The sequence below is a fragment of the Delphinapterus leucas genome, chromosome 2 (genome assembly GCF_059928025.1).
Source record: "Delphinapterus leucas isolate spDelLeu-1000000601 "Yukka" chromosome 2, BTC_Dleu_Yukka2, whole genome shotgun sequence".
NCBI lineage: Eukaryota > Metazoa > Chordata > Mammalia > Artiodactyla > Monodontidae > Delphinapterus > Delphinapterus leucas.
The window spans coordinates 52,609,340-52,634,737 of NC_143130.1; the positions used below are offsets into that span (position 1 = coordinate 52,609,340).

The following is a 25,398-nucleotide window of genomic DNA, read 5'->3' on the forward strand; positions in this document are numbered from 1 at the left end:
TTTTGTAAAAAGTATTTTTAATTTTAAAAAAGGTGTTTGTTTGTCTTAAGTAGTATAGTCTGAAAGGTCAAGATGTCGCATAACTAGCCCCGAATGTTAGCTCTTTTGGTTACCGTGACACAAAAAGGAGGAGGAATGGGCTACAGAGCCAGGTGACATGCAAAAGCATTTAGTGGTGCGTGTAGCTAGTCAAGCGCCCTATTCAGCACTGATGCAGGCAGAATTGGGGACGGTGAGAGCACAGCCAGGGAAGCCCAAGCAGACACCCCTGGCCGAGTGAGCCTCTGCCCCCAGGGCTGTGGGAGGTACGGGGACAGTGGGCAGGGGTAAGACTCCACCCAGGAAGCGGTGCTGCGATCATCCCCATTTCGCTGCAAGGAGAAGCGGGTGGGGCACAGGTTAACTTGCCTGCGGAGCCACAGCTTACCGGCCGCAGGAGCTTTCAACCATCACTTTTAACTATAAGCTTCATCTGTGGTTTTGGTTTCTTTTTCCTTTTTTTTTAAAACATATTTTGCAAAATCGGTTTCAAGAGCTACCAAATTTCATCAAGCCAAGGTCTAAACAAAACAACTTGTAAGGTCCCCACCATCCTGACTCACTGGGGCTGTACGGGTTTCAGCACCTTTTAGCCCCCGTCCTATCCAAGTCCCAGGCAAACTGAGACAGTTGGTCGCCAGACTCGTGGCTCACGTTCGAACACACCGACCAACAAAATGACCCCGCCCCCAAGTGGCCAGAAAGACCCTGATGGCGCTCCGACCTACTACTTTTCTGTTGCCGCAGCCTGTGCGTCCTGAGCTGGCTATTTCTGCTTTCGGAGGGGGGTTGTCTTACACCCTCCACCCGCCCCACCCCAGAGTCTTCAGTCTTTCAGGGCCCCCAAAACGCTGCGGGGCGGGGTGGTTGGTCCCCACCCCAGCGAGAGGCCCGCGACCAGCCGGGAGGGGCGCGCGGCGCTCGGAGCGCCCAGGGCCGGGCCTCTGACCCGCGCAGGCGCAGAAGCGCCCCCCCAACTCCGGTTTCATGGATTCCCAGTCCAGCTGCGTGATGGTGACTGGTAAGACGACTTTTCTGCTTTCCCACTTGCTGCTGCTTTTAGCCTGACCATGGAATGCGCACTTGCCTGATCCTGGTCATAAAGTTCCCTCATGGGGAAAAAAGAGTGGCAACTGGTGGTTCCAATAATTCCAGATGGAGCTAACTTCCTGCTATGCCCTATTAAAAAAAAAAAAAAAAAAAACAGGGGACAGAGAGGCTTTTCTGTTTCTGTCCTGTCATTCACTTCAAATAACCCTTGAGTGGCATACACAGTAGGTGCCCACATGTGGCTTAGGCTCAGACCTTGTCCTTCAGCCCATCAGGGGGGAGGCAGAGGCTGGCGCCGTCTGTCCGAGTCTGGGGCCCATGTGGCATCCACTGGGGTACAGCTGCATAGCAAGGAAGGGGGAGCAGGGGACTCAGAAAGAACAGAGCCTAATAAGGCTGAGACAGTCCATCTACAGTGCCCACCTCGACAGGCGCACATAGCTCCCCTACAAAACTAGAGGGCTTTTAGCCACCCAGGGAACTCTAAGCACCCTCTGAGAGCCACCAGTTAGAGACTTTGAACCCCAGAAGGTCAACTCAGAAGGAATGGTAGCCACCCACTCCTGCCTTTCGCCGGCACATTCAAAATCAACCCCAGACACCCCCAGTCGTTGTCACAGCTGGTCCCTGGAGGGCTTGATTTCTTCACAAAGCTCTTTATTTTTAGTCAGACACATTTGGCATATTTTAAGTTTTTTGAATTGTGTTGGATGAAGGAAACATTGAAGCGAGAAGGGTTCCTGTGTGTGTGGAAAATTGAAAGTTACCTATCTTAATATTTTCAGACTATAATCAAACTCCTGTTAACCTTCTGAGAAAAAGAAAGTTCTTTCGAAAACCTTTTATCTCCCTTGTTCTCATTTGTGTTATTTTGGGTATTAGAGATTGGTTCAGATTACCCTTGAATTCCTAAGGAAACTGTACCCCTGATAAATGTGACACTTGTCACAAATGAAATATGAATATTGAAGCACCAGGGCAAGGCTTAGACTCACATCAACCCCTGCCTCTGTCCTGTCAACTTGTGGTTTGCTGGCAAACTCTGGATTGTTTGATGAAGTACCTGATAATCAGCTGCGATTTGGGAATGCTCACTGGCTTCCAGAGTGTGGCCTTCCTTCATTAAAAATGCTCTGAGCTGCTAAGGGCAGTCTTTTCGTTTAATTGGTTTTGCTTCACGTGTAAATCTCACCAAGACAATTGGCACGTAGACAGATGGTGGGGGAACAAGGGCTCTGACAAACTGCCTTAAGATCAAGACATTTGGACTGGCACCAAACGATGACGATGGGAGAGTGAGAAAACCTGCCTCCCTCCAGAGGGCCTCTCTTGATTCCAAGAGATTTCTCCAGCCCCTTTTCACAAGTTCCACTCGAGGGCCTGCCAAGTTTAAAGTGTAAGATTTGACCCTGCAAAACAAGAGCTTCAAACCTTCATTTGCTGAGTTGTTTTGCCTAATTGAAAACAGATAAGAAATGATCTGCATACACTGATCTGAGTATGATTCTAAAGCAGCATGTGATTTTTTCTGGTGTCACTGCATTTTTAGTATTCCTACAGTCATCCCAGGAGGTACCTGATTTCTCAGTGATTTTTCCTTAATCTCAGTATTTTCGTTTTTTTCTTTTTCTTTTTTGCTCGGCAACTCCAGCCTTATTTATTCTATAAGATTCAGTCAAAGTCAGAAAACACCACTAGCTTCCTGGGACATCGTGTCGCAAACTTTTCTATTCCCTGAGAAAGTTTCACCCTTTGTGAGTCAAACTTGCTGGTGCTCTAGACCCAGAGGTTCCAGAATTTCAGAGGCACAGCCCTCTCCAGAACTGACTCCTGCTCTAAAGACCTGAGGTCTGGGATTTGGGGTGGAGGTGAGGTTTCAGAGGTAGGTATTTAATCGTAGCTCCTCCCCATCTCAGAATCTGATGATTTGAGAAATACATCACGGGAATCAGATAGATGGAACTCAAAATGTCAGCTGGGTTCCAGGTAAAGCTGAGTTGGAGAAAGTCACCTCTAGCTGCAGCCCAGTGCCCACCCTGAAGGGAGCCCACCAGTCACAGGCCCACTTGACAGCGGCTGACCTCCCCTACAGGGGCCAGGCAGGAACTGTTGAGCTCTGCGCATGGGCCACACTGAAGGAGAGATGAAGCAAGGGGCCCCCAGGGTCCTGGTCCCTCCTCCTGGGCACACCATCCTAAAGGGCTTGTGATGGTTAATTTCATGTGTCAACTTGACTGGGCCACGGAGTGCCCAGATATCTGGTTAAACGTTATCTGGATGTGTCTGTGATGGTGTTTTTGGAAGAGCTTTAGCATTTGAATCGGTGGGCTCAGTAAAGCAGTGCCCTCTCCAGTGTGGGTGGGCCTCATCTAATCCATTAAGGGTCTGAATAGGGTCTGAATAGAATAAAAAAGCAGAGGAGGGTTGAATTCTCTGTCTGAAGGCATGATCTGGCACATTAGTCTTCTTCTGCCCCCAAACTGGTGCTCCTGGGTCTCGGGCCTTCAGCCTTGGACTGGAATTTACTCCACTGGCTTTCCTGGGTCTCCAGCCTGTGGCTCATAATCACATGAGCCAATACCTTATAATAAATCTCTTTCTATATATATGCAGATATATATATACACACACATACATACCAGTATAGACCTCTCAATTTCTGGAGAGAGAAATAGAGGCCTAAAGTACACATGAAATCTCAACATGGAAAAGTAAGGACTGGGCCCCTGACTGATAGGCACGGTGCCCAGGCAGGGGGTTTGGGGCTGAGAAATGGTGGCATCAAATGATCAGAGAGAATCAGGGCAGAGTGAGGGTCTAGCTGTAGCCCATCCCACGCTGCCCAGAGAGACAGTATAAAAGGATTTAGCATTTGTTTAGCATCTACCAGCTTCTGGAAACAATATGTGCTGTACATGGCATTGTTTAATCTGTCCAGAGGTCCCAGGAGGTATGTAACTATAACAACTATGAAGGAGAACGCTGACACTGCTTCCTGTGTTTGAGGCAGTATTGCAAATGCTCCGTTTTATTCATTTAATCTGCACAACAACCCTTTTAGATTATTATAATTAGTGTGCATTTTACAGATGAGAAAATCAAGGCACTGAAGCTAAGTAACTTGCTCAACGTCACCCAGCTGCTAAGTGGTGGGGCTGAGATGCAACAACAGAAGCCTGAACCCAGACACTGAGGTCTCTGACCACTCTTGGCTGCTGTTGCACCACGGCCTGAGCTTTGGCGGGGTCACTGCATGGTGTGGGTGCTGTAAAAGTAAGCAGCTGCAACACTGAGAGGGTGACGGTGTCCTTCTCCCCAGGCAGCAGGACACATTTCCTAAGCTAGTCTCAGAGGAGGTTTGCTATCCTCCCCAAAGCAAAATTCTGTTTAACTGCGTTTTATTAGAAATCTTCATTGCAATTAAATTACATAATAGTACACAGTGTAAATAAGTGTTCCCAGTTCTAGGAACAAGCCCTTCCGTCCACACACCTCATCCAGAAGCTCCTTCCCAGAGTGAGGCCTCTCCTGGGTCTCACCTTGCCCAGGCTCAGCCCCTCCAACCTCTCTGCCTCCTCCTCCCCCATGAAGTCCTGGGTCACCGCCACCTCCTCCAGGAGACTTCCCTAACCACCTCCACCCATCTTCTCTCCCCCCTCTGTATTCTGATCCTAGTTGTTGTTCAAAGCCTTGCTATTCCAAGTGTGGTCCAAGGGCCAGTAGCATCAGTACCACTGGGGAGCTTGTTAGGAATTCAGAATCTCCAGCATCACCCCAGACCTGCCCAATCAGATTCTACATTTTAATAAGATATACATGTGTATTAGCATTTGAGAAATGCTGGACCAAATCTCACACTTTTTTAAACTTTTAATTTTGAAATAATTATAGATTCACAAGAATTTGCAAAGAAAATGTATACACTGGTCCTCTGCATCTTTCACCCAGCCTCCTCCAATGTTAACATCTTCAATATCAAAGCTAAGATACTGATATTGGTATAACTCAGTATGTATGTGTGTGTGTGTGTGTGCACATGCATGCATAACTCTATGTGGTATTATCACGTGTGTAGCTTTGTGTAACCACCACCGTCAAGATAAATAACTGTACCAACATCACAAGGCTCCTTCGAACTACTCCTTTATAGCCACACCTACCCTTTTCCCCCATCTCTAACTCCTGGTAACCATTAATCTGTTCTTCATCTCTATAATTATGTTTATAGATGTAAATTATAATTTACAAATATTGTATTGGGTTGGCCAAAAAATCCGTTCAGGTTTTCCCATAAGAGCTTATGGAAAAACCCGAATGAACTTCTTGGCCAGCCCAATGTAAATGGAATCATGCAGTATGTATCCTTTTGAGGTTGGCTTTTTTTCACTCCGCATAATTCCCTTGAGCTTCTTCCAAGTTGTTTATACCAATAATTCCTTCATTTTTTTTTTTTTTTTTTTGTGGTACGCGGGCCTCTCACTGTTGTGGCCTCTCCTGTTGCGGAGCACAGGCTCCGGATGCACAGGCTCAGCGGCCATGGCTCACGGGCCCAGCCGCTCCGCGGCACGTGGGATCTTCCCGGACGGGGGCACGAACCCGTGTCCCCTGCATCGGCAGGCGGACTCTCAACCACTGCGCCACCAGGGAAGCCCTCCTTCACTTTTAAAGCAATTTTTTAACAGCTTTATTGAGATATAATTCTCATGCTATACAATTCACTCATTTAAAGCATACAGTTCAATGGCTTTTAGTAGTCACAGAGTTATGCGTTTCTCAACACAGTCAATTGAGAATATTTTCATTACCCCAAAAAGAAACTCGACTCCCTAATCCTCATCCCCACTCCCCCACTACGCGCGCACACACACACACACACACACACACACACACACAGAGTCAAGCTCTAGGCAACCACTAATCTACTTTCTGTCCTTATAGGTTGCCACTTCTGGACATTTGACATAAATGGAATCAATCATACAGTTTTGTGACTGGCCTCGTTCACTGAGCGTGTTTTCAAGGTTCATCCATGTTGTAACATAACACTTCTTTTTATTGCCAAATAATATGCCACTGTATGGGTAATACCATATTTTGTTTATTCATCAGTTGATGGACACTTGGGTTGTTTCTACTTTTTTCTTTTCACAGCTGAGTAGTATTCTGTGATCTAGATGAACCACAGTTTATTTAACCTTTCGCTCATTGAAGGATATTGAGTTGGTTTCTAGCTATGAGCTATTACAAATAAAGCTGCAGTGAACATTTGTGTACAAGTTTCTGTGTGAAAATAAGTTTTCATTTCTCTGGGGTAAATGTCCAGCACTGCAAGTGCTTGGAAGTCCACTTTCAATTTTAAAAAAAACTGTCAAACCATTTCCCAGAGTGGCAGTACCATTACATTCCTACCAACAATGTATGTGTGACCTAGTTCCTCTTCATCCTTGTCAGCTTTGGGTGTTACCAGTATTTCTATTTTAGCCACCCTGAGAGAAGTGTAGTGACATCTCATTGTGATTTTATGGCTTTTTTTTAAAATTAATTAATTTATTTTTGGCTGTGTTGGGTCTTCGTTTCTGGCAAGAGCTTTCTCGAGTTGCGGCGAGCGGGGGCCACCCTTCATCGCTGTGCGCGGACCTCTCACTATCGCGGCCTCTCGTTGCAGAGCACAGGCTCCAGACGCGCAGGCTCAATAGTTGTGGCTCACGGGCCCAGTTGCCCTGTGGCATGTGGGATCCTCCCAGACCAAGGCTCGAACCCATGTCCCCTGCATTGGCAGGCAGACTCTCAACCACTGCACCACCAGGGAAGCCCTCATTGTGATTTTAATTTGCATTTCTCTGATGGCTAATGATGTTGAAAAGTTTTTCATGTGCTTATTTGCCACCTGTATATCCTCTTCAGTGAAATGTTTCTTCATGCCTTTTGCCCGTTTTCTAACTGGACTGTCTTTTTTTTTCTTTTTAATTAAATAATTTTTTATTTTTGGCTGCGTTGGGTCTTTATTGCTGCATGCAGGCTTTCTCTAGTTGTGGCAAGCGGGGGCTACTCTTCGTTGTGGTGCACAGGCTTCTCACTGCAGTGGCTTCTCTTGTTGCAGAGCACAGGCTCTAGGCGCGCAGGCTTGAGTAGTTGTGGCATGCAGGCTCAGTAGTTGTGGCTCGTGGGCTCTAGAGTGCAGGCTCAGTAGTTGTGGCTCATGGGCTTAATTGCTCTGTGACATGTGGGATCTTCCCGGACCAGGGCTCGAACCCGTGTCTCCTGCATTGGCAGGTGGATTCTTAACCACTGCGCCACCAGAAAAGTCCCTAGACTGTCTTTTAAAGTTGAGTTTTGAGAGTTTTCTTATACGATTTACATACAGTGCCTTTGTCAGATATGTGATTTACAACTGTCTGCAGAGTATCTTTTCATCCTCTCAGCAGGGTCTTTTGCAGAACAAAAGGGTTTCATTTTGATGAGGTCCACTTTATCAGTTTTTACTTTTATGGATCACGCACTTGGTGTCAAGTCTATGGACTCTTTGCCTAACACTAGGTCCCAAGATTTTCTCCCTTTTTTTTCCCCAAAAAGTTTTATAAGTTTAGTTTTTACATTTAAGTCCATGATCAATTTTGAATTAATTTTTGTATACGGTGCAGGCTGAGGGATCCATTTTTTTTGCCTATAGGTGTCTGATTTATCCAGCCCCATTTGTTAAAAGGCTGTCCCTCTCCATTGAATTGCTTTTGCACCTTTGTTAACAGACAACTGGGCATATTCACATGGGTGTGTTTCTGGTCCCTCAACACAGCATGCATTTTAACTGGACATGTGTGCTCACACCTTCTCGAGCCCTCCTACTTGGTGGTGGATCAGCCCCACATTCCTTTAGGGCCCCCCTACAATGCCTCACACAAGAGGACTTGGAAAATGCTTCCAGACGGGCAAGGTTGCAAGCCTCCACAAGAAAGGGGGTGTGTGGAGTCCTTGATGGCCCAGGGAATCACAAGAGGTCCCCAAGGAGGTGCGGGGAGCAGCACAGAAGCAGAGACACCGCGGCCCAAGGCATGGCCTGAGGAAACCAGGCTTTCTTTGGTTTCAGGTTTCGGGCCCTTCCGGCAGCACCTGGTGAATTCCAGCTGGGAAGCAGTAAAGGTAAAAACCCTCTAAGCCCAGACCCAGGAGCGCACGATCCAGCTGGTTCCTTCTGTGGTTCTGAGAAAATCCAGCACGTAGGCTCCTTGGTGACCAGATCCACACGGGAGGGGAGAAAACACACACTGGGTGCGCGGGGACACGAGCTAGCTTTTTGTCCTTGGGTTGTGACTCACCTGCCCATAGGGGGCCCATCTGGCTCAGTGGTAAAGAAAACAGGCTGGAGGGACACCCCTGGGAAGGATGGGGAGTGGCCCAGGAAGGCTCTGCTGCCCTGAGAGCTGAGAACCCCTTCTGGCTGTGGAGTGTCGGGAAAGTCACTGCCCCCAGCCCTGGTGTTCTCATTCATGACACGGGCGAATAATAGTGCTGATGTTACAGGGTCGTTCTGAGGAGTAAAAGAGGTAGGTGTGTGAAGCAAGTAAGTCTGTAAAAGCAGCTTTTTTAAAGCATAGTGCCTGGCACAGGGTAAGAGCTTAATACATGGTTATAATTATAAACAACATGGCTTCATTTTTAAGAAAGCAGCCAGGAGAGAGCATGTCCTCAGACAGGGCGTGAAGAGGGGTCTCATCCGTAGAACAGAGCTCTCCTCCCTGAAGCAATTGCCCCACTCCTACCAGTCCCTACACGGTGTCATTTAGAGGCTCAGAGCACAGCTGGCTACTTATTCACACTTGACCATCAATTTCATGCTTCTGTTGGATCAAGCCAAAGGTAGGATCTTGAGTCTGTTCTCAGAGTTACCCAGTCAAGCTGAAAATGCAGCAAAACCACTTGAATCGTGCGTTTGCAGCCACTGTAGCATTCATTTTTTAGCCTGTCCACACAGACGCGGTCAAGGAAACTCTCCACTCTTGAGTTAGAACTTGGGTTTTTTTCAACCCGCAAAAAAACTCAGAGAACCCCAGACTCACTGCCAAGACTCACTGCTGCACACAACATGCCAGAAAGGCCAGGTCAGGGCTTTATGAGTTCCTGGGTGTTTGTAGCCAGTTCCTCGAAAAACAGGACTTTTTCTGCTGAATCCCAAATGGGCCCTGAGTCCTTCTTTTTGTGCCTCAGTTTTCTTATCTGTAAAATGGGAAGGTTGTGATGACTACAGGAATTAACACACATAAAGCCCTCAGAGCATGGCAGGGCAACTGCTGGTTCTCACAAATTTCATTCTTATTACTAAGAAGCTATTCTACCAGTCAGTTTTCTCAGTTGTGGGCAAATAGAATTGGACTTTGGAGATCCACACAGGAAATGGAATGAGGGAGGGGATTATTTTGTAGACTCAAGATTCACAATAAAGCTGGAGAATCAGGGCAGAAGGGCAGAAACAGCAGGCCGGGGGTTTCCAGGAAGAGGTAGTAGAATGGCAAACTAGGTGCTCTGAGCATCCCTTCCCCTGTAGATAAACTAGATAAGATAGAACTTCTGTGCATTGCTGGACAGGTAGTAGTAAAGGAAAGCCCATATACGTCATGCCATGCACAGAAATACATCACACATACCCAGGGCTGCAGCCTGAAGGGGTGAAGGTCAGCACCCCCACCCTAACACACAAAAGGCAGGGGGGCACGTGCCATTATCAACATTGTTTTTAGCAAAGGGGATAGAATGAAACCAAGGCTCTTACTGTAAGCCAGACCCTTGAAAGGAGATCCTGTGGTCTCTAGCACCCCTGACTCCCAGCAAAGCATATGCAATTTCTCTTGAGGATTTAAAACCTTAGATTTTCCACAAACTAAGATAAACTAAACATTTATTTCCAATCAAAGATCACCAAATATTCAAAGAAACAAACTACCCTCAGTAAGAATGAGCAGAAGCAGATTTAGAACCTCAAAAACTTGTTCTAAATCATTCTGCTAGATATTATCAGAAAATAACATAATTATATATGGAATGCTTGAAGAAGTAATGATAAAATCACAAAAACTATCAAAAGATTAGGCAAATTGAAAAAGGGAGCAATAGAGCTTATAGAAATTTAAAACACAATTGTTGAAGTGAAGAATTTAACAGATGACTTAAAAGACAGTTTAGAATTATGCTAAGTGAAAGATGCCACTCACCAAAGACCACATATTATATGATTACATTTAGATGAATGTCCAGATGAAGCAAATCTATTGAGACATAAAGTAGATTAGTGGTTGCCTAGGGCAGGTGAGTGGGGGATTGGGGGAAATAGGGAGTGACTGTTAACGGGTATGGGTTTTTTTTAAGGTTGATGAAAAGGTTCTAAAATTGACTGTGGTGATGGTTGCACAACTCTGTGAATATACTAGAAGGCAATGAATTATAGACTTTAAATGGGTAAATTGTATGGTATGTGAAATACATGTAAATGGCAGTTTAGAAACAGATAAGAAAAATTAATGAACTAGAAGATAGCTCTGATGATATTGTTTAAAGGGCAGCATAAAGAGATGGACAATGAAATGAAAAAAAATTAAGAAATATGGATAATAAAATGAGATATTTGAACATATGTTTATTTGGAGTTCCATAAGGAGAGAATGAATGAAATAAAGCACTAGCCAAAGAGGTAATGGTTGAGACTATTGCAGAATTGGATGAAAGACATAAATCCACAGAGATAAGAAGTATAAAATATACCAAGCAAAAACAAATAAAATCAATACATATACACATCATAGTAAAACTGCAGAAAACCAAAGACAAGGAGATTTGAAAGTAGTCAGGGAAAAAGACAGGTCACCTACAAAAGACAATACAATTAGACTGAGAGTAAACTTTTCAAAAACAACAATAAAAGCTAGAAAACAGTGGAGTAACATCATCAAAATGCTGGAAAAATATTGTCAACCTGAAATTGCATACCGAGCAAAATTATTTTTCAGAACAAGGATGAAATGAAGACATTTTCATTAAAGCAAGCATCAAGAGTTTACTACCAGCAGGCACAACCCTAAAGGAACATGTAAAGGATATCATTCAGAAGGAAGGAAAATTATCCCAGAAAGATGGTGTGAGATGCAAAGAGGAATTGTGAGCCCAAAGGTAAAATCTAAACTAGCATTATTTATTAATAATGATAATAATAATAAATGGCTAATTGTAAGTTTAAAAATAAAGGATTGAACTAAAATATAGGACAATGAAGGCATAGAAGTTAAGACGAGTGATTGAAGTTTAAGTCTTCTAAGGCCCTTGTATAGACAGGCATCCTGATATCAAATTCAGACTTTGTTAAATTATATATATTTATATTTATATATAATATATATATTAATTGAAGTATAGTTGATTTACAACGTTGTATTAGTTTCAGGTGTACAGCAAAGTGATTCAATTGTATATATGTATATATATAGCTGAATATATATATATATATTCTTTTTCAGATTCTTTTCCATTATAGGTTATTACAAGGTATTGAATATAGTTCCCTTTGCTATATACAGTAGGCCATTGTTGTTTATATATTTTATATATATAGTGATGTGTATCTTAATCCCAAACTCCTAACTTATCCCTCCCCACCTTTCCCCTTTAGTAACTGTAAATTTGTTTTCTATGTCTATGAGTCCATTTCTATTTTATAAATAAGTTCATTTGTATCATTTTTTTAGATTCCACATATAAGTGATATCATATGATATTTGTCTTTCTCTGTCTGACTTACTTCACTTAGTATGATAATCTCTAGGTCCATCCGTGTTCCTGCAAATGGCATTATTTTATTCTTTTTATGGCTGAGTAATATTCCATTGTGTATATGTACCATATCTTCTTTAACCATTCATCTGTTGGTGGACACTTATGTTGTTTCCATGTCTTGGCAATTGTGAATAGTGCTGCTATGAACGTTAGAGTGCATGTATCTTTTTGAATTAGAGCTTTCGTCTCTTCTGGATATAGGTCCAGGAGTGGGATTGCTGGCTTATATGGTAACTCTATTTTTAGTTTTTTAAGAAACCTCTGTACTGCCCTCCATAGTGACTGCACCAATTTATTCCCACCAACAGTGTAAGAAGCTTCCCTTTCTCTACACCCTCCCCAGCATTTATTATTTGTAGACTTTCTGATGATGGCCATTCTGACTGGTGTGAAGTGGTACCTCATTTTAGTTTTGATCTACGTTTCTCTAATAATTAGTGATGTTGAGCATCTTTTCACGTTCCTGTTGGGCATTTGTATGTCTTCTTTGGAGAAATGTCTATTTAGGTCTTCTGCCCATTTTTTGATTGGGTTGTTTGTTTTTTTGATATTGAGCTGTATGAGCTGTTTGTATATTTTGGAAATTAATCCCTGTGGGTTGCATCATTTGCAAATATTTTCCTCTAGTCTGTAGGTTGTCTTTTCATTTTGTTTATGGTTTCCTTTTCTGTGCAAAAGCTTTTAAGTTTAATTAGCCATTTGTTTCTTTTTGCTTTTATTAACATTAGGAGATGGATTCAAAAAATATATTGCTACAATTTATGTCAGAGAACAATCTGCCTATGTTTTCCTCTAGGAGTTTTATCGTATCTGGTCTTACAATTTTATAGTGTCTGGTCTTTTATGGTCTTTAATGCATTTTCAGTTTATTTTTTTATATGGTATTAGAGAATGTTCTTTTTTTCTTTTCTTTGTTTTTTCAGCCACACCACACAGGCAGCATGTGGAACTTCCCCAGCCAGAGATCAAACCCACGCCCCCTACAGTGGAAGCATGGAGTCTTAACCCCTGGACCACCAGGGAAGTCCCAGGAGAATGTTTTAATTTCATTATTTTACATGGAGCTGTCAGGTTTTCCCAGCACCACTTATTGAAGAGACTGTCTTTTCTCCATTGTATATTTTTGCCTCCTTTGTTGTAGATTAATTGACCATAAGTGCAGGGGTTTATTTCTGGGCTTTCTATCCTGTTCCATTGATCTATGTGTCTGTTTTTGTGCCAGTACCATACAGTTTTGATTAATGTAGCTTTATAGTAGTGTGAAGTCAGAGAATATGATTCTTCCAGCTCCATTCTTCTTTCTCAAGATTGTTTTGGCTATTCAGGGTCTTTTTTGTTTCCATACAAATTTTTAAAAATTTTTTGGTTCTAGTTCTGTGAAGAATACCATTGGTAATTTGATAGGGATTGCATTGAATCTAGATTGCCTTGGGTAGTATGGTCATTTTAACAATATTGTTTCTTCCAATTCAAGAACATGTTATATCTGTCCATCTGTTTGTGTCATCTTCCATTTCTTTCATCAGTGTCTTATAGTTTTCTGAGTACAGGTTTTGTTTCCTTAGGTAGGTTTATTCCTAGATATTTTATTCTTTTTGATGAAATGGTAAATGGAATTGTTTCCTTAATTTCTCTTTCTGATGTTTCCTTGTTAGTGTATAGAAATGCAACGGATTTCTGTATATTAATTTTGTATCCTGCAACTTTACTGAGTTCATTGATGAGCTCTAGTAGTTTTCTGGTGGTATCTTTAGGATTTTCAATGTATAGTCATTGCAAACAGTGAAGTTTCACTTCTTCCTTTCCAGTTTGGATTCTTTTTATTTGTTTTTCTTCTCTGATTGCTGTGGCTGGGAATTCCAAAACAATATTGAATAAAAGTGGGAAAGAGGGGCATCCTTATCTTGTTCCTGATCTTAGAGGGAATGCTTTTAGATTTGCACCATTGAGTATGATGTTTGCTGTGGGTTTGTCACGTATGGCCTTTATTATGCTGAGGTATGTTCCCTCTACACCCACATTCTGGAGAGTTTTATCATAAATGGATGTTGAATTTTATCAAAAGCTTTTTCTGCATCTATTGAGATGATCATATGGTTTTTATTCTTCAGTTTGTTAATGTGGTGAATCACACTGATTGATTTGCGGATATTGAAAAAATCCTTCCATCCCTGGGATAAATCCCAATTATATATGTGTGGCAAAATTTCAAGAGTAACTATGAAAGAGTAGAAATAGAGTACATGGTTTCCAAGAGAGCAGGGAAACAAAACAGAATAAGAAAAAAATGAACAAAACTTTAATCAAAGGGACCAAAAAATCACCCCATAGGAAACAAGGTAGATGAATACACTGTTGCTGTCCAGCTGAATACTAGTTATTGTAGCTTGTCCCAATGGCACTGGCTGCTGCATACTCCCAGTGGCATTATTGTTACCCTGGAAAGATGGATGTTTCTTCTATCAGAGAGATTTGCTTGTGATTCAGAGTCAAAGATGAGTGCGCCTGATTGGTTGATCCTGGCCTGGCCACAGTGAGACTGACCTTTTCAGCATTTGTGGGGGGAGCCAGGCTCTATCTGCCACCAAGACCCCAATATTAGGGGTTGCCCCAAATCAGAGGAAGGCCAAAGAAATAACAATGTTGATATGGATATAAAATATTAAGTCAACTCTTCTTAGTTCAACCTATATTTATTCAGTTCCTGATTTGGAAGACAGTCTACTAACACATGAATCTCTTCCTGTTCCTATTCCACCCCAGCCAGGTGTACTGCAGTACAATTCTGACACTAACCCCCTGGAGTACACACAAATTTCACAGATTAAGGGCAAAGTTCTCCACAAGACTGCCCCCGCTTCAGACACCAGCTGCATTTCAGGGGTCCTCAGGTCACCTGTGCTTTGGGAAAATTCAGGAATTTTCATGACCCCCACAGTTTTGATAATTTGCTAGAATGACACACAGAGCTCAGAAAAGCACTAAACTTACAATTTTTTAAAATAAAGGATACATATGGGTTGAATTCTGGATGGGTCCCAAATGCAGAAGTTTCATGCCCTCTCCCCACAGAGTCAGGGCGCATCACCCTTCTGGCACATCAATGCATTCATCAACCAGGAAGCACCATGGAACCTCCACATGCAGAGTTTTATTGGTGCTTCATTGTGTAGGCAAGGTTGGTTAAATCACTGGCCATGTGATTGAACTCAGTCTCCAGTCTACTTCCCCTCCCTGAAGGTCAGGCAGCTGAAAGTCCCCACCCTCTAGTCATGTGGCTGGCTTTTCTGGTGACCAGGTCCCATCCTGCAGCTATCAAGGAACCACCATGAGGCACCCCAGCAGCATAACAAAGATACTCCTGTTGCTCCGGAAATTCCAAGAATTTTGAAGCTCTCTGCCTGGAACTGGAGACAAAGACCAGATATACTCTTTCTCATATCACAGTTCCCTAGAGGGGTTCCTGTGTAGGGAGAGGAGATGGCTCATGAATAAGATAATTATAACCCAGAGCAGATTCTGAGAAATGCTACATTATGAGACTCTGAAGAGGAAAAGATTAATTTCATTCTGGAGAACGTATGAAAGAAAGGAACCTAAAACAAAGTGAGAAAAAGCTGCACCCCTGGGAGGTCACTGGGAAGGCCATCTGGAAGCAGCAGTGAAGGACAGGATAAAGGCAAGAGGGAATAAATTCTCTAAACCACCATGCGCTGGGTGCTCCAGACACTTCATGCAGAATGGCTTGCTGAATTCTTCCTACAGTCCAAAGAGGTTGATACTGTTATTCCCATTTTGCAGGTGAGGAAATGGGTGCTCAGAGGTTGGCTATCTGGCCTGGGGACATGTGCCAGGAAATGGCCATGCCTAGATTCCAGTCTCAGGTGGTCCTGCTGAGTGAAGTCCAGGTTCAGCCCACTTGCCTCACTCTTCCCCTGGGGGAAATTAACACTTGGTTCAGAAGAAGAGGACCTCTTCCAGCACAAGAATGGCTTTTAGGGAATTCCCTGGCTGTCCAGTGGTTAGGACTCGGTGCTTTCACTGCCGGGGCCCAGGTTCAATCCCTGGTTGGGAAACAGATCCTGCAAGCCGTGTGGCATGGCCAAAAAAAAAAAAAAAAAAAAAGAATGGCTTTTAAACTTCCTAGAACTCAAGAAATATCAAGACCCACTACCCAGTGACCCAGGGGTGAGCAAAGTGAGGCTATTCACCCAAATGCCTCAGCCCTACATCCACGTCATCATGGCTGGCTTTCTGTCACGAGTTCATCTTTACCGTCTTTGAAGCTCTCCCGCCAGTGCCTGAGACACAGACAAGATGATCTGCTGCTTGGTCTTCTTGCTCACAATGTGACCAGAACAGAAACCTTCTTACCAGCTGATGAGGAAGCAAACCCAAGCCCAGCTTCAGTGCCCTCTGCCACCCATTTGCCTTCTCCCCGGGTCCCTGCTATCCATCTCTAGCTTCTTCTTTCTCCTTCTTTCTGGTGTTGTGCTCCAGGGCAGAGGCACTGGCAGTCTCTTTAAAGGCTACTTCACTCTCAGTCCTCAGACCAGGCTCTCTTCCTGCACCATCTACGGTTATTCAGTGACCTCCACTAATGTGTGTGTAGACTCCGCTCAGTGTTAGACCTTCTGATTCTGGTTTGGGACCTCCTTGGGAGTATCCACTGAAAGTGCCAGCATATGGCCAACAGAGCATCCGTTGTAAGGCTAATCATCTAAGTTAGGTATTAAGACAAAGGTCCAAGCTAGTTCAGATATATACATTGGACCCATTATACAGATATAGAAACAGGCTTAGATGGACTAAATAATGCACAAGAGGGCACACACCTCCCAGAGTCAGTATAAGCAGCACACTGTCTGTGGGGACCAGCATCAACATACCCCCATCCCCACAGAGGGCCTGGCCTGAAGCAAGCCTTCCAGTGGCTATGTGTTGACTGGATACGTGAATGATTGTCATTCTTTTCTATCCTCCTGCATCCTCCCACTGGAAGTCAACCTTGTGAATACCAACGTCTCATGAGTACCTGCTCCATGCCAGGCATTGTAAGTGGGGATGTATGAAATGATAGAGAGGGAAAAGAGTGCAGTTCTACACTCAACAGCATTTCACCTCTGAGATTATTTCACCTCTAAATAATAACTTGAATGCATTTTTGTTGGGTTGCTCTTAAATGGGAGATTGTTTTAAAAGAAGGAAAATACAGAAAAATAATATAAATGCTAAAAGTTCCCAATGAACAAAGGCATCTCCTATAAACTCCCAGAAGGGTGACTTAACGCTATTTATCAACAGCATGTACCAAAGACTTTAACACTAGGCTGGCCTGTGCTGGGCACCCTGCCCTCCCCAGTCGTAAGCCTCATCCCCTGACTGATGCAATGGCTGAGCATTATCTCCTGGTTTCTGAACGCTTTCATTTTGGAGCCAGTACCACCTCATATTCTTTCAAAAGAAATTATGTCCTGAACTCTTTTAGAAGTGCCTGAGCCTGGAAAGGCAGCAAATAAAACAAGGGTTTTGTAAAACACACCCTGGGTCAGTTGGGCTAGGATATTATATAACTGCACTTAAAATAAACCCAGGCTGGGGGGCCAAGAGATCAGAGCTCTTGCCAGATTTGATCAACTTGATATGCAGAATAGCTTCTCTATACTCCAGAGATGAGGTGGCTTTGTGCCTTTCTTACATGTTGCTTTAAAAAAGCATAATAAAAACAAAAATTTTTAAATAAATAAATAAATAAAAATTTAAAAATTAAAAAAAAAAGCATAATAAAGAACAAAAGGCAGTGAATCAGAAGAGAAAAAGAAGCACCAAGCTGAAGAATGCTTTAGAATGAAGGATGAGTTGTGCAGACTACACTCAGGGACAGACAGGTAACTGCTTGCCTTTCCAAGTAGAAGTAAATTGTTTCTTTTGATTCTGCTTTATTTTCTTTCCTAAAATCCCCTGATAAAACTTTTTCCAACCTAGGGGAAAACGGACCATATGTATGACAGACAGTTTTGAACATTTTTTCAATCTGGCCCGCAGTGGGGTTTGTTTTGTTTTCTTGATTAATACAGGAAGATCTGGGATAAAAGTCACCAGCATGAGGATACAAGGAGACCCCAACATCTCCCTGTAATGTGCAGGGACCTCACCTGTGATAGCAACCAGCTCAGTGCCAATCATTTCCGGGGCAACCACTTGGATGGGTTGTGTGGAATTTGACCTCGAAGGCTGTATAACCCCAACTCACTTGAACCCTTTTTCATGATTTCTTACACCTTATTTCTTTAATCCGGTGACTGTGTAGTGTGAACCCATCTTATGGGTTGGAAGAGAAGTAGCCATATTACTGTCCCCAGTTCGTGCTGGCCCCTGTACAGCCTGAAGTAAGACTGTCCTTGTATCCTCATTTTGAAATGGCACAAGGATATGGAGAATATGTGAGCCCATGATGAAGAGCCTGGCCCTGGGCAGAAGGCTTGCTCCCATAGCAGTGGGAGCCCACACAAGCAGCCTGGCCGCAGGGCCCCCCGCCGCGAGGATGAAGAGGAAACCCACACCTCGGTGGAGGAAGCCCCTCCCAGTCCGTGCTCATGAGGAGTGTCTGCTGTAGCTTCACAGCCTCCCTGTAAACTGTGCTTTTATTAAGCACTCAGGCAAATGCATTTAGTCTGCTTATCTGGAGGAAAAACTGCCATTTACAGACAAGTGAGTCAAATGTTTACTTCTCATTACACCCTAAATCCGTCCCCACATTGACAGGACGACAAATCAGAAAAAGCAGAGTAAGATCTTTTAAAATGACACCAGCACCTTTCCAGGGTCTTACTGGGGGTCCCCCTACCCCCACCCCGACCCCAGCAAACGTGGAGTCCTCAATTCCCTCCTGGTGCCAAAGTAGAGCAGACTCTCTGACTGGTGTTCTGTGTGTTTGTTTGTTTGTTTGTTTGTTTTTTGCGGTACGCGGGCCTCTCACTTTTGTGGCCTCTCCCGTTGTGGAGCACAGACTCCGGACGCGCGGGCTCAGCGGCCATGGCTCACGGGCGCAGCCGCTCCGCGGCATGTGGGATCTTCCCGGACCGGGACACGAACCCGTGTCGCCTGCATCGGCAGGCGGACTCTCAACCACTGCGCCACCAGGGAAGCCCTGTGTTCGTTTTAAATTATGTTTTTATTTAAAAATACATTGAGATGTACAGAAAAGTTGTGAAGATAGTACAGAGCGTTCCCATATACACACTGCCCCACCACCAGTTTCCCCTATCATTAACATCTTACACATCATACATTAGTATGGTACATTTGTCACAATGAATGAACCAGTATTAATATATTATTATTAACTGAAGTCCATAGTTTATTCCGATTTCCTTAGTTTTCACCCAGCATCCTTTTCCTGTCCCAGGGTCCTCTCCAGGATGACACATTACACTTATTCCTCATGTGTCCTTAGGCTCCTCTGGTCTTTGACAGTTTCTTAGAGTTTCCTTGTTTTTGGTGGCTTTGACAGTTTTGAGGAGTACTGGTCCGGTATTTTATAGACTGTCCTTCAGCTGGGATCTGTCTGATGCTTTTCTCATGATTAGACAAGTAGGCTTGGGGAGGAAGAACAGAGGTCAAGTACCATTCTTATCCCATAATATCAGGGGCACATACTGTTGATGTGACTGATCACCATTGACATTGACCTTGATCACCTGGCTGAGGGAGTCCTTCCCAGTGTCTCACTGTAAAGTTGCTTTCTCCCCCTCTTTATACTTCACTCTTTGGAAGGAGATCACTGGGTGCCGCTCACACTCAAGGAGTGAGGAATTATGTCCCCTTGAGGACAGAGTGTCTCCATAAATTGTTTGGGATGTGTCTGCATGGAAGATTTGGCTCTTCCTGCCTCACCTGTTGATGTATTTATGTAATCATTTCTTTATGTCAGTATGGACTCATGGATAATTATTTTATACTTTGGGTTATGGCTTGCTTCCTTATCAAAGTCCATCTTCTCCTGAAACCTTTCCCACCTCCTATACTATCCCTGCTTACTAACACACCTCTTCCAAGGGAAACACAAGATCCCACATTTCATTTTCCACCATTGAAAGTTAGACTAAGGTGGACACTTTTTTAAATTAACTGCATTCCTTTTATATATAAATCTGCTTGGGACTTCCCTGGTGGCACAGTGGTTAAGAATCTGCCTGCCAATGCAGGGGAGATGGCTTCCAATCTCTGGCCTGGGAAGATCCCACATACCACGGAGCAACTAAGCCTGTGCACTACAACTACTGAGCCTGCACTCTAGAGCCCACGTGCCACAACTACTGAGCCCGTGTGCTGTAACTCCTGAAGCCCACGTACCTAGAGCCCACGCTCCATAACGAGAGAAGCCACTGCAATGAGAAGCCTGTGCACCGCAACGAAGAGTAGTCCCCATTTGCCACAACTAGAGAAAGCCCGCGCACAGCAACGAAGACCCAGTGTAGTCAAAAAAAAAAAAACTGCTTGTACCCCTGTCCTTATCACATCACTTATCATATTTCATTGATGCAAAGAGCCATTTCTATTTTTTTCCGGACGCACAGGCTCAGCGGCCATGGCTCACGGGCCCAGCCGCTCCGCGACACGTGGGATCTTCCCGGACCAGGGCACAAACCCGTGTCCCCTACATCGGCAGGCGGACTCTCAACCACTGCGCCACCAGGGAAGCCCCACTTCCAGTTTTTTAAACAACATTTTGGCATCCTGAAATCAGACGAATCTTACAGTCAATTCTCTCTTACACTTTGTTACAGTTGAGCAGAGCTTTTGCTTTCTTGGTGGTTTATACAATAATGCTTTGCGTTCACTCTCTGGGCTCAGATTTGATGAAATACATCATGTCTTTTCTGGATTACACACCCTGTCAGCATAGGAAACACTCTGGCCTATTTATCTTGCTCTGTGGAATCCACACCAGAATCTTGAGGGCTTTAGGTTTGTATATGTGTTGCCATAAATATGATGAAAATATATCCGGCAACACACACAGTCTAACACCAGAGAAAAGTACACAAACAAGTGTGACCCTGGAGATCAGGCATCAGAATGTCAGCTTGAACTGGGACTCAAAGACAACCCTTAGCTCCTCTGGGGAGGGACAGAGCTTTTGGAGAAACAAACAAACGAAAGAGGCTATTAGCAATGGTTTTTCTCATCTTCATCCTCATATCCACATTAGAAGCACGTTTCACATTTTGAAAAAACGTTGGCATTACATTAGGGATGCTACACCTGGGATTCCAAAACCCATGGAGGTCCTGGTGGGCCTGAAGGTTGTGAGCCAATTTGAGACACCACTGATGGGTCCCAGGCCTCTGAACTAACATCTAAGCACAGGTAATCACGCTGCACCCCCGACCAGCCTTGGTAAGGTTACACTTCTCTGGGATGCTCCTGACTCTCCCAGCTTTGGGTCCCACCCCCCTCACAAGCTGCACCTTCTCTCTGGGCAGGAAGATGTGCTGATGCAGTGTTTCCTCTCTCGCAGGCATTTGCAAAAATATCTAGACAGGACCTGTTGAACCCAAAGCATCTATGGAGGTGAGATTTCAGGCCCTGGGTTCCCCAGAGATGGGGATATGGCTGGGGAGCCGTAAGATGCGTTCGGGATAGCAGTCCTCAGGCAGCATCCTGGCTGGGGTCATCCTCTCTTTTGCCCATTGTAAGATCATTCCTATCCTTTATCCGTCTTGGTAACTATGTTCTAAGAGCTCATGATTTGGAGACAATTACATAGTAAGCAGCCAGTTAATCAAGACAACATAGCCCTAAACTTTTTTGTTGTTGTTGTATCTATTTATTTATTTATTTTTGGCTGCATTGGGTCTTCATTGCCGCACGTGGGCTTTCTCTAGTTGCGGCAAGCAGGGTCTACTCTTCGTTGCAGTGCACGGGCTTCTCATTGCGGTAGCTTCTCTTGTTGCGGAGCACAGTCTCTAGGTGCGTGGGCTTCAGTAGTTGTGCCACAAGGGCTCAGTAGTTGTGGCTCATGGGCTTAGTTGCTCCACGGCATGTGGGATCTTCCCGGACCAGAGCTCGAACCCGTGTCCCCTGCATTGGCAGGTGGATTCTTAACCACTGCGCTACCAGGGAAACCCAACCCTAAACGTTTATGCCACTAATAACAGTGCCTCCAAAATACCCAAAGCAAAAATAAATAGAACTGTAAGTCCTATTATTCCACAGTTATAGAGATTTTAATATTCCCCTTTCAAGAATGGATAGAACACGTAGATAGAAAATCAGCAAAGATACAGAAGACTTAAACAATCAACCAACTTGACCTAATTGACATTACAGAACTCTCCACCCCAAGCAGAATACGACTCTTTTAAGTGCATGTAGAACATTTACCAAGATAGACCATATCCTGAGTCATACGACAAGTCTGAATAAATTCAAAAGAATTCAAGATATACAAAGTATGTTCTCTCACTGCAGTGGATTTAAATTAGAAATCAGCTACAGAAAGATATCTGAAAATTCTGCATATATTTGGAAATTAATTAATACCCTTCTAAATAAGCAATGGATCAAAGAAAAAATCAGAAGCAATATTATAAAGTCTTTTGAAATAAGTGAAAGTGAAAACACAACATATTAAAATTTGTGGCATATTTTGCTAATGCAGAACTCAGGGGGACATTTGTAGCACTGAATGACAATATTAGAAAAGAACAAAGGTCCCAAGTCAGTGAACTCAGTTTCTACCTTAAGAAACTAGAAAAAGAGCAAATTAAATCCAAACCAAGGAGAAAAAATGAAATAATAAAGATCAAAGCAGAAATCAATGAACTAGAGAACAGAAAGATAATAATGAGAATCAAAGAAACCAAGAGCTGGTTCTTTGAGAAAATCAATAAAATTGATAAACCTCTAGCCAGAGGATCAAGAAGAGAGAGAGAGAGAGAGAGAGAGAGAGAGAGAGAGAGCACATAATTCCTCTTAATTTTTAAATTCATTTACCACTGCCTGGCTTCTAGCCCTGGTTCCACACTCAAGCTACTCCCATCCAAGTCATTAAAGACCTCTTTTTCTTTGCCATTTTACTTGACCTCCCTGGGGTCCTAATAATCTTTATGGCAGACACAGTATTGTTATTGTTCCCATCCTACAGGTGAGGAGACTGAGGCCCAAGCTGACCAGATCCTCCTTTCTTCTCCCCTTCTTGGCTCGAAAGGTTGCTGTTAGGATTTAATCAAATAAAATGATAACCTGTAAAGTTTTAGCTCAGCTCGTATCCTTACTAGTTCCTCAAAGATACATCAAATAAACGCCATTTAATCACAAGCTTCCCTTTCCAAGACCACACCCTCTTCCAAACAGCTCATATCCTCAGACCCCAGCCTCTGGAAAAGTCTGTACTCACCACTGTCCCTGCCTCTTCCCTAGTTCCTGGTAAAATAACCACATTTAGATTGTTCTGGATTTGCAATACAGAATTTTTGTGGGAATAATTGCCATCCAAAATTCTTCTCTTTAGAAGAAAAGAACTTCTCAAATCCTGAGACTCCTTCAGTAGACCAGAAGCTCAGACACCGTCACCTTTCAGATTCCCTTGCTGTCATCTCAAAGACAACTTCTAGACCTTGATGCCACAGAACTCCAGAAGGCTTTTGGATATGGAAAATGGGAGGGACTTCCCTGGTGGCACAGTGGTTAAGAATCCACCTGCTAGTGCAGGGGACACAGGTTCAATCCCTGGTCGGGGAAGATACCACATGCCGTGGAGCAACTAAGCCCGTGCACCACAACTACTGAGCCTGCGCTCTAGAGCCCGTGTACCACAGCTACTGAACACATGTGCTGCAACTACTGAAGCCCATGCGCCTAGAGCCCGTGCTCCACAGAAAGAGAAGCCACTGCAGTGAGAAGCCCACACACTGCAACGAAGAGTAGCCCCCACTCACCACAACTAGAGAAAGCCCGCGCACAGCAACAAAGACCCAATGCAGCCAAAAATAAATAAAATTAAAAAAAAAAAAGAAAATGGGAGACTGTTAAAATCCCTACCTAGTTATTAACCCTGTCTGAAAGATGGAGATGTCAGCCTGACCTAAGTGAATTTAGTCTTTCTTCAGACTGTACTTTTTAGTCAGGTTAAAAAATATTGGTGGAAAAGAGTGATGGAGAATCAACGCATATTTTTTAACTGTGGTAAAATATACATAACATATAACAACCATTTTAAACATACAATTCAGTGGCATTTAACACATTCACATTCTTTTTTTTTTGAAGAAGGACATCAGCTCAGCTTTTATTTATTCATTTATTTTTGGCTGTGTTGGGTCTTCATTTCTGTGCGAGGGCTCTCTCTAGTTGCGGCAAGTGGGGGCCACTCTTCATTGCGGCACGCGGGCCTCTCACTATCGCGGCCTCTCTTGTTGCAGAGCACAGGCTCCAGACGCGCAGGCTCAGTAGTAACACATTTACATTCTTGTGCAACCATCACCACCATTCATCTCCAGAACTTTCCACCATCTGAAACAGAAACTCTGTACCCATTAAACTCTAACTCCCCATTCCCTCCTCCCTGGTAATCACCATCACACTTTCTTTTTCTATGGATTTGACTATTCTAGCAACTTCATGTAAGTGGAATCATACAATATTTGTCCATTGTGTCTCGCTTATTTCACCATAAATCTTTATTTCTGCCCACATTTGCCACTGAACCTGGCCACCTTCCCTCCCCCATTACATTCTTCTCTGTATCTGTTGCTTCTCTCTTTTCTGTGCTGGTCTCCAGTTTGTCTCCAGCACCCAGCACAGGCCTAAAACTTGGCAGGGGCAATTAACATTCATGAAGGAATATCATTGTTAATGAAACTACATCCCCGAGGAAGCGAAAAAACATACATCTCACTTTTAACAATGTGCTTTGTTCTGTTTTCCAGTTACTAAGGAGCAATTACATAAGACCTCCAAAGATCACAAAGAAACACAGAAAAATAGATTGTAATTCCCCATCTAAAAAGAACCCCAAGTATAGTGCATGTCCTCTCAATCTTTACTGTCATGTTCTGGGTTGGGTATCTGTTGCTGCAATCAAGCCAGACCAGAACTTAATGGCGTCAAACAACCACCATTTTATTATCCTTCCTGGCTGTGTGGGTCAGCTAGGCTCAGCTGGGCAGCTCTTCTGCTGGTCTTGTTTGGGTCTCTCTTGTGGTTGTAGTAGGAAGGAGGCTGGGACAGGATCACGGAGCTTGGCTGGGGTGCTAGGACAGCAGACCTTGCCACAGGAGGTCTCCCCACGGGGTAGCCGAGGGGAGAAGCTGCTAAGCCCTCTTATGGCTTAGGCCCTGAACTGGCTGAATTATGGTGGTAAAATGAGTTCAGGCCAGCTCGGGCACACTGTGGGAGGAGATGACACCAGGCTGTGAATACCAGAGGCATGCTCCACTGGGGACTGTCTTAGCTCCAGCTGCTATAACAGAATACCATAGACTGGTG

The 25,398-nt window shown here is 43.8% G+C and overlaps 1 protein-coding gene across 4 annotated transcripts in view; it reads left to right on the plus strand.

Annotated features, from left to right (window-relative positions):
• The first annotated feature begins 642 nt into the window (after positions 1–642).
• Positions 643–25,398, plus strand: part of PGPEP1L (pyroglutamyl-peptidase I like) — a 52,582-nt gene continuing 27,826 nt past the window's right edge. For 2 of the 4 annotated variants that reach the window (XM_089906881.1, XM_089906880.1), the window contains exon 1: positions 12,829–21,480. Coding sequence is in view for 2 of the 4 variants with exons in the window: in XM_089906880.1 (XP_089763006.1) it covers positions 21,475–21,480 (6 nt within the window). In the remaining 2 variants the exon portion in view is untranslated. Of the gene's footprint in view, positions 1,061–8,173; positions 8,227–12,828; positions 21,481–25,398 lie in introns of those variants that run through there. The other 2 variants (XM_089906883.1, XM_089906882.1) reach the window with 2 other exon arrangements.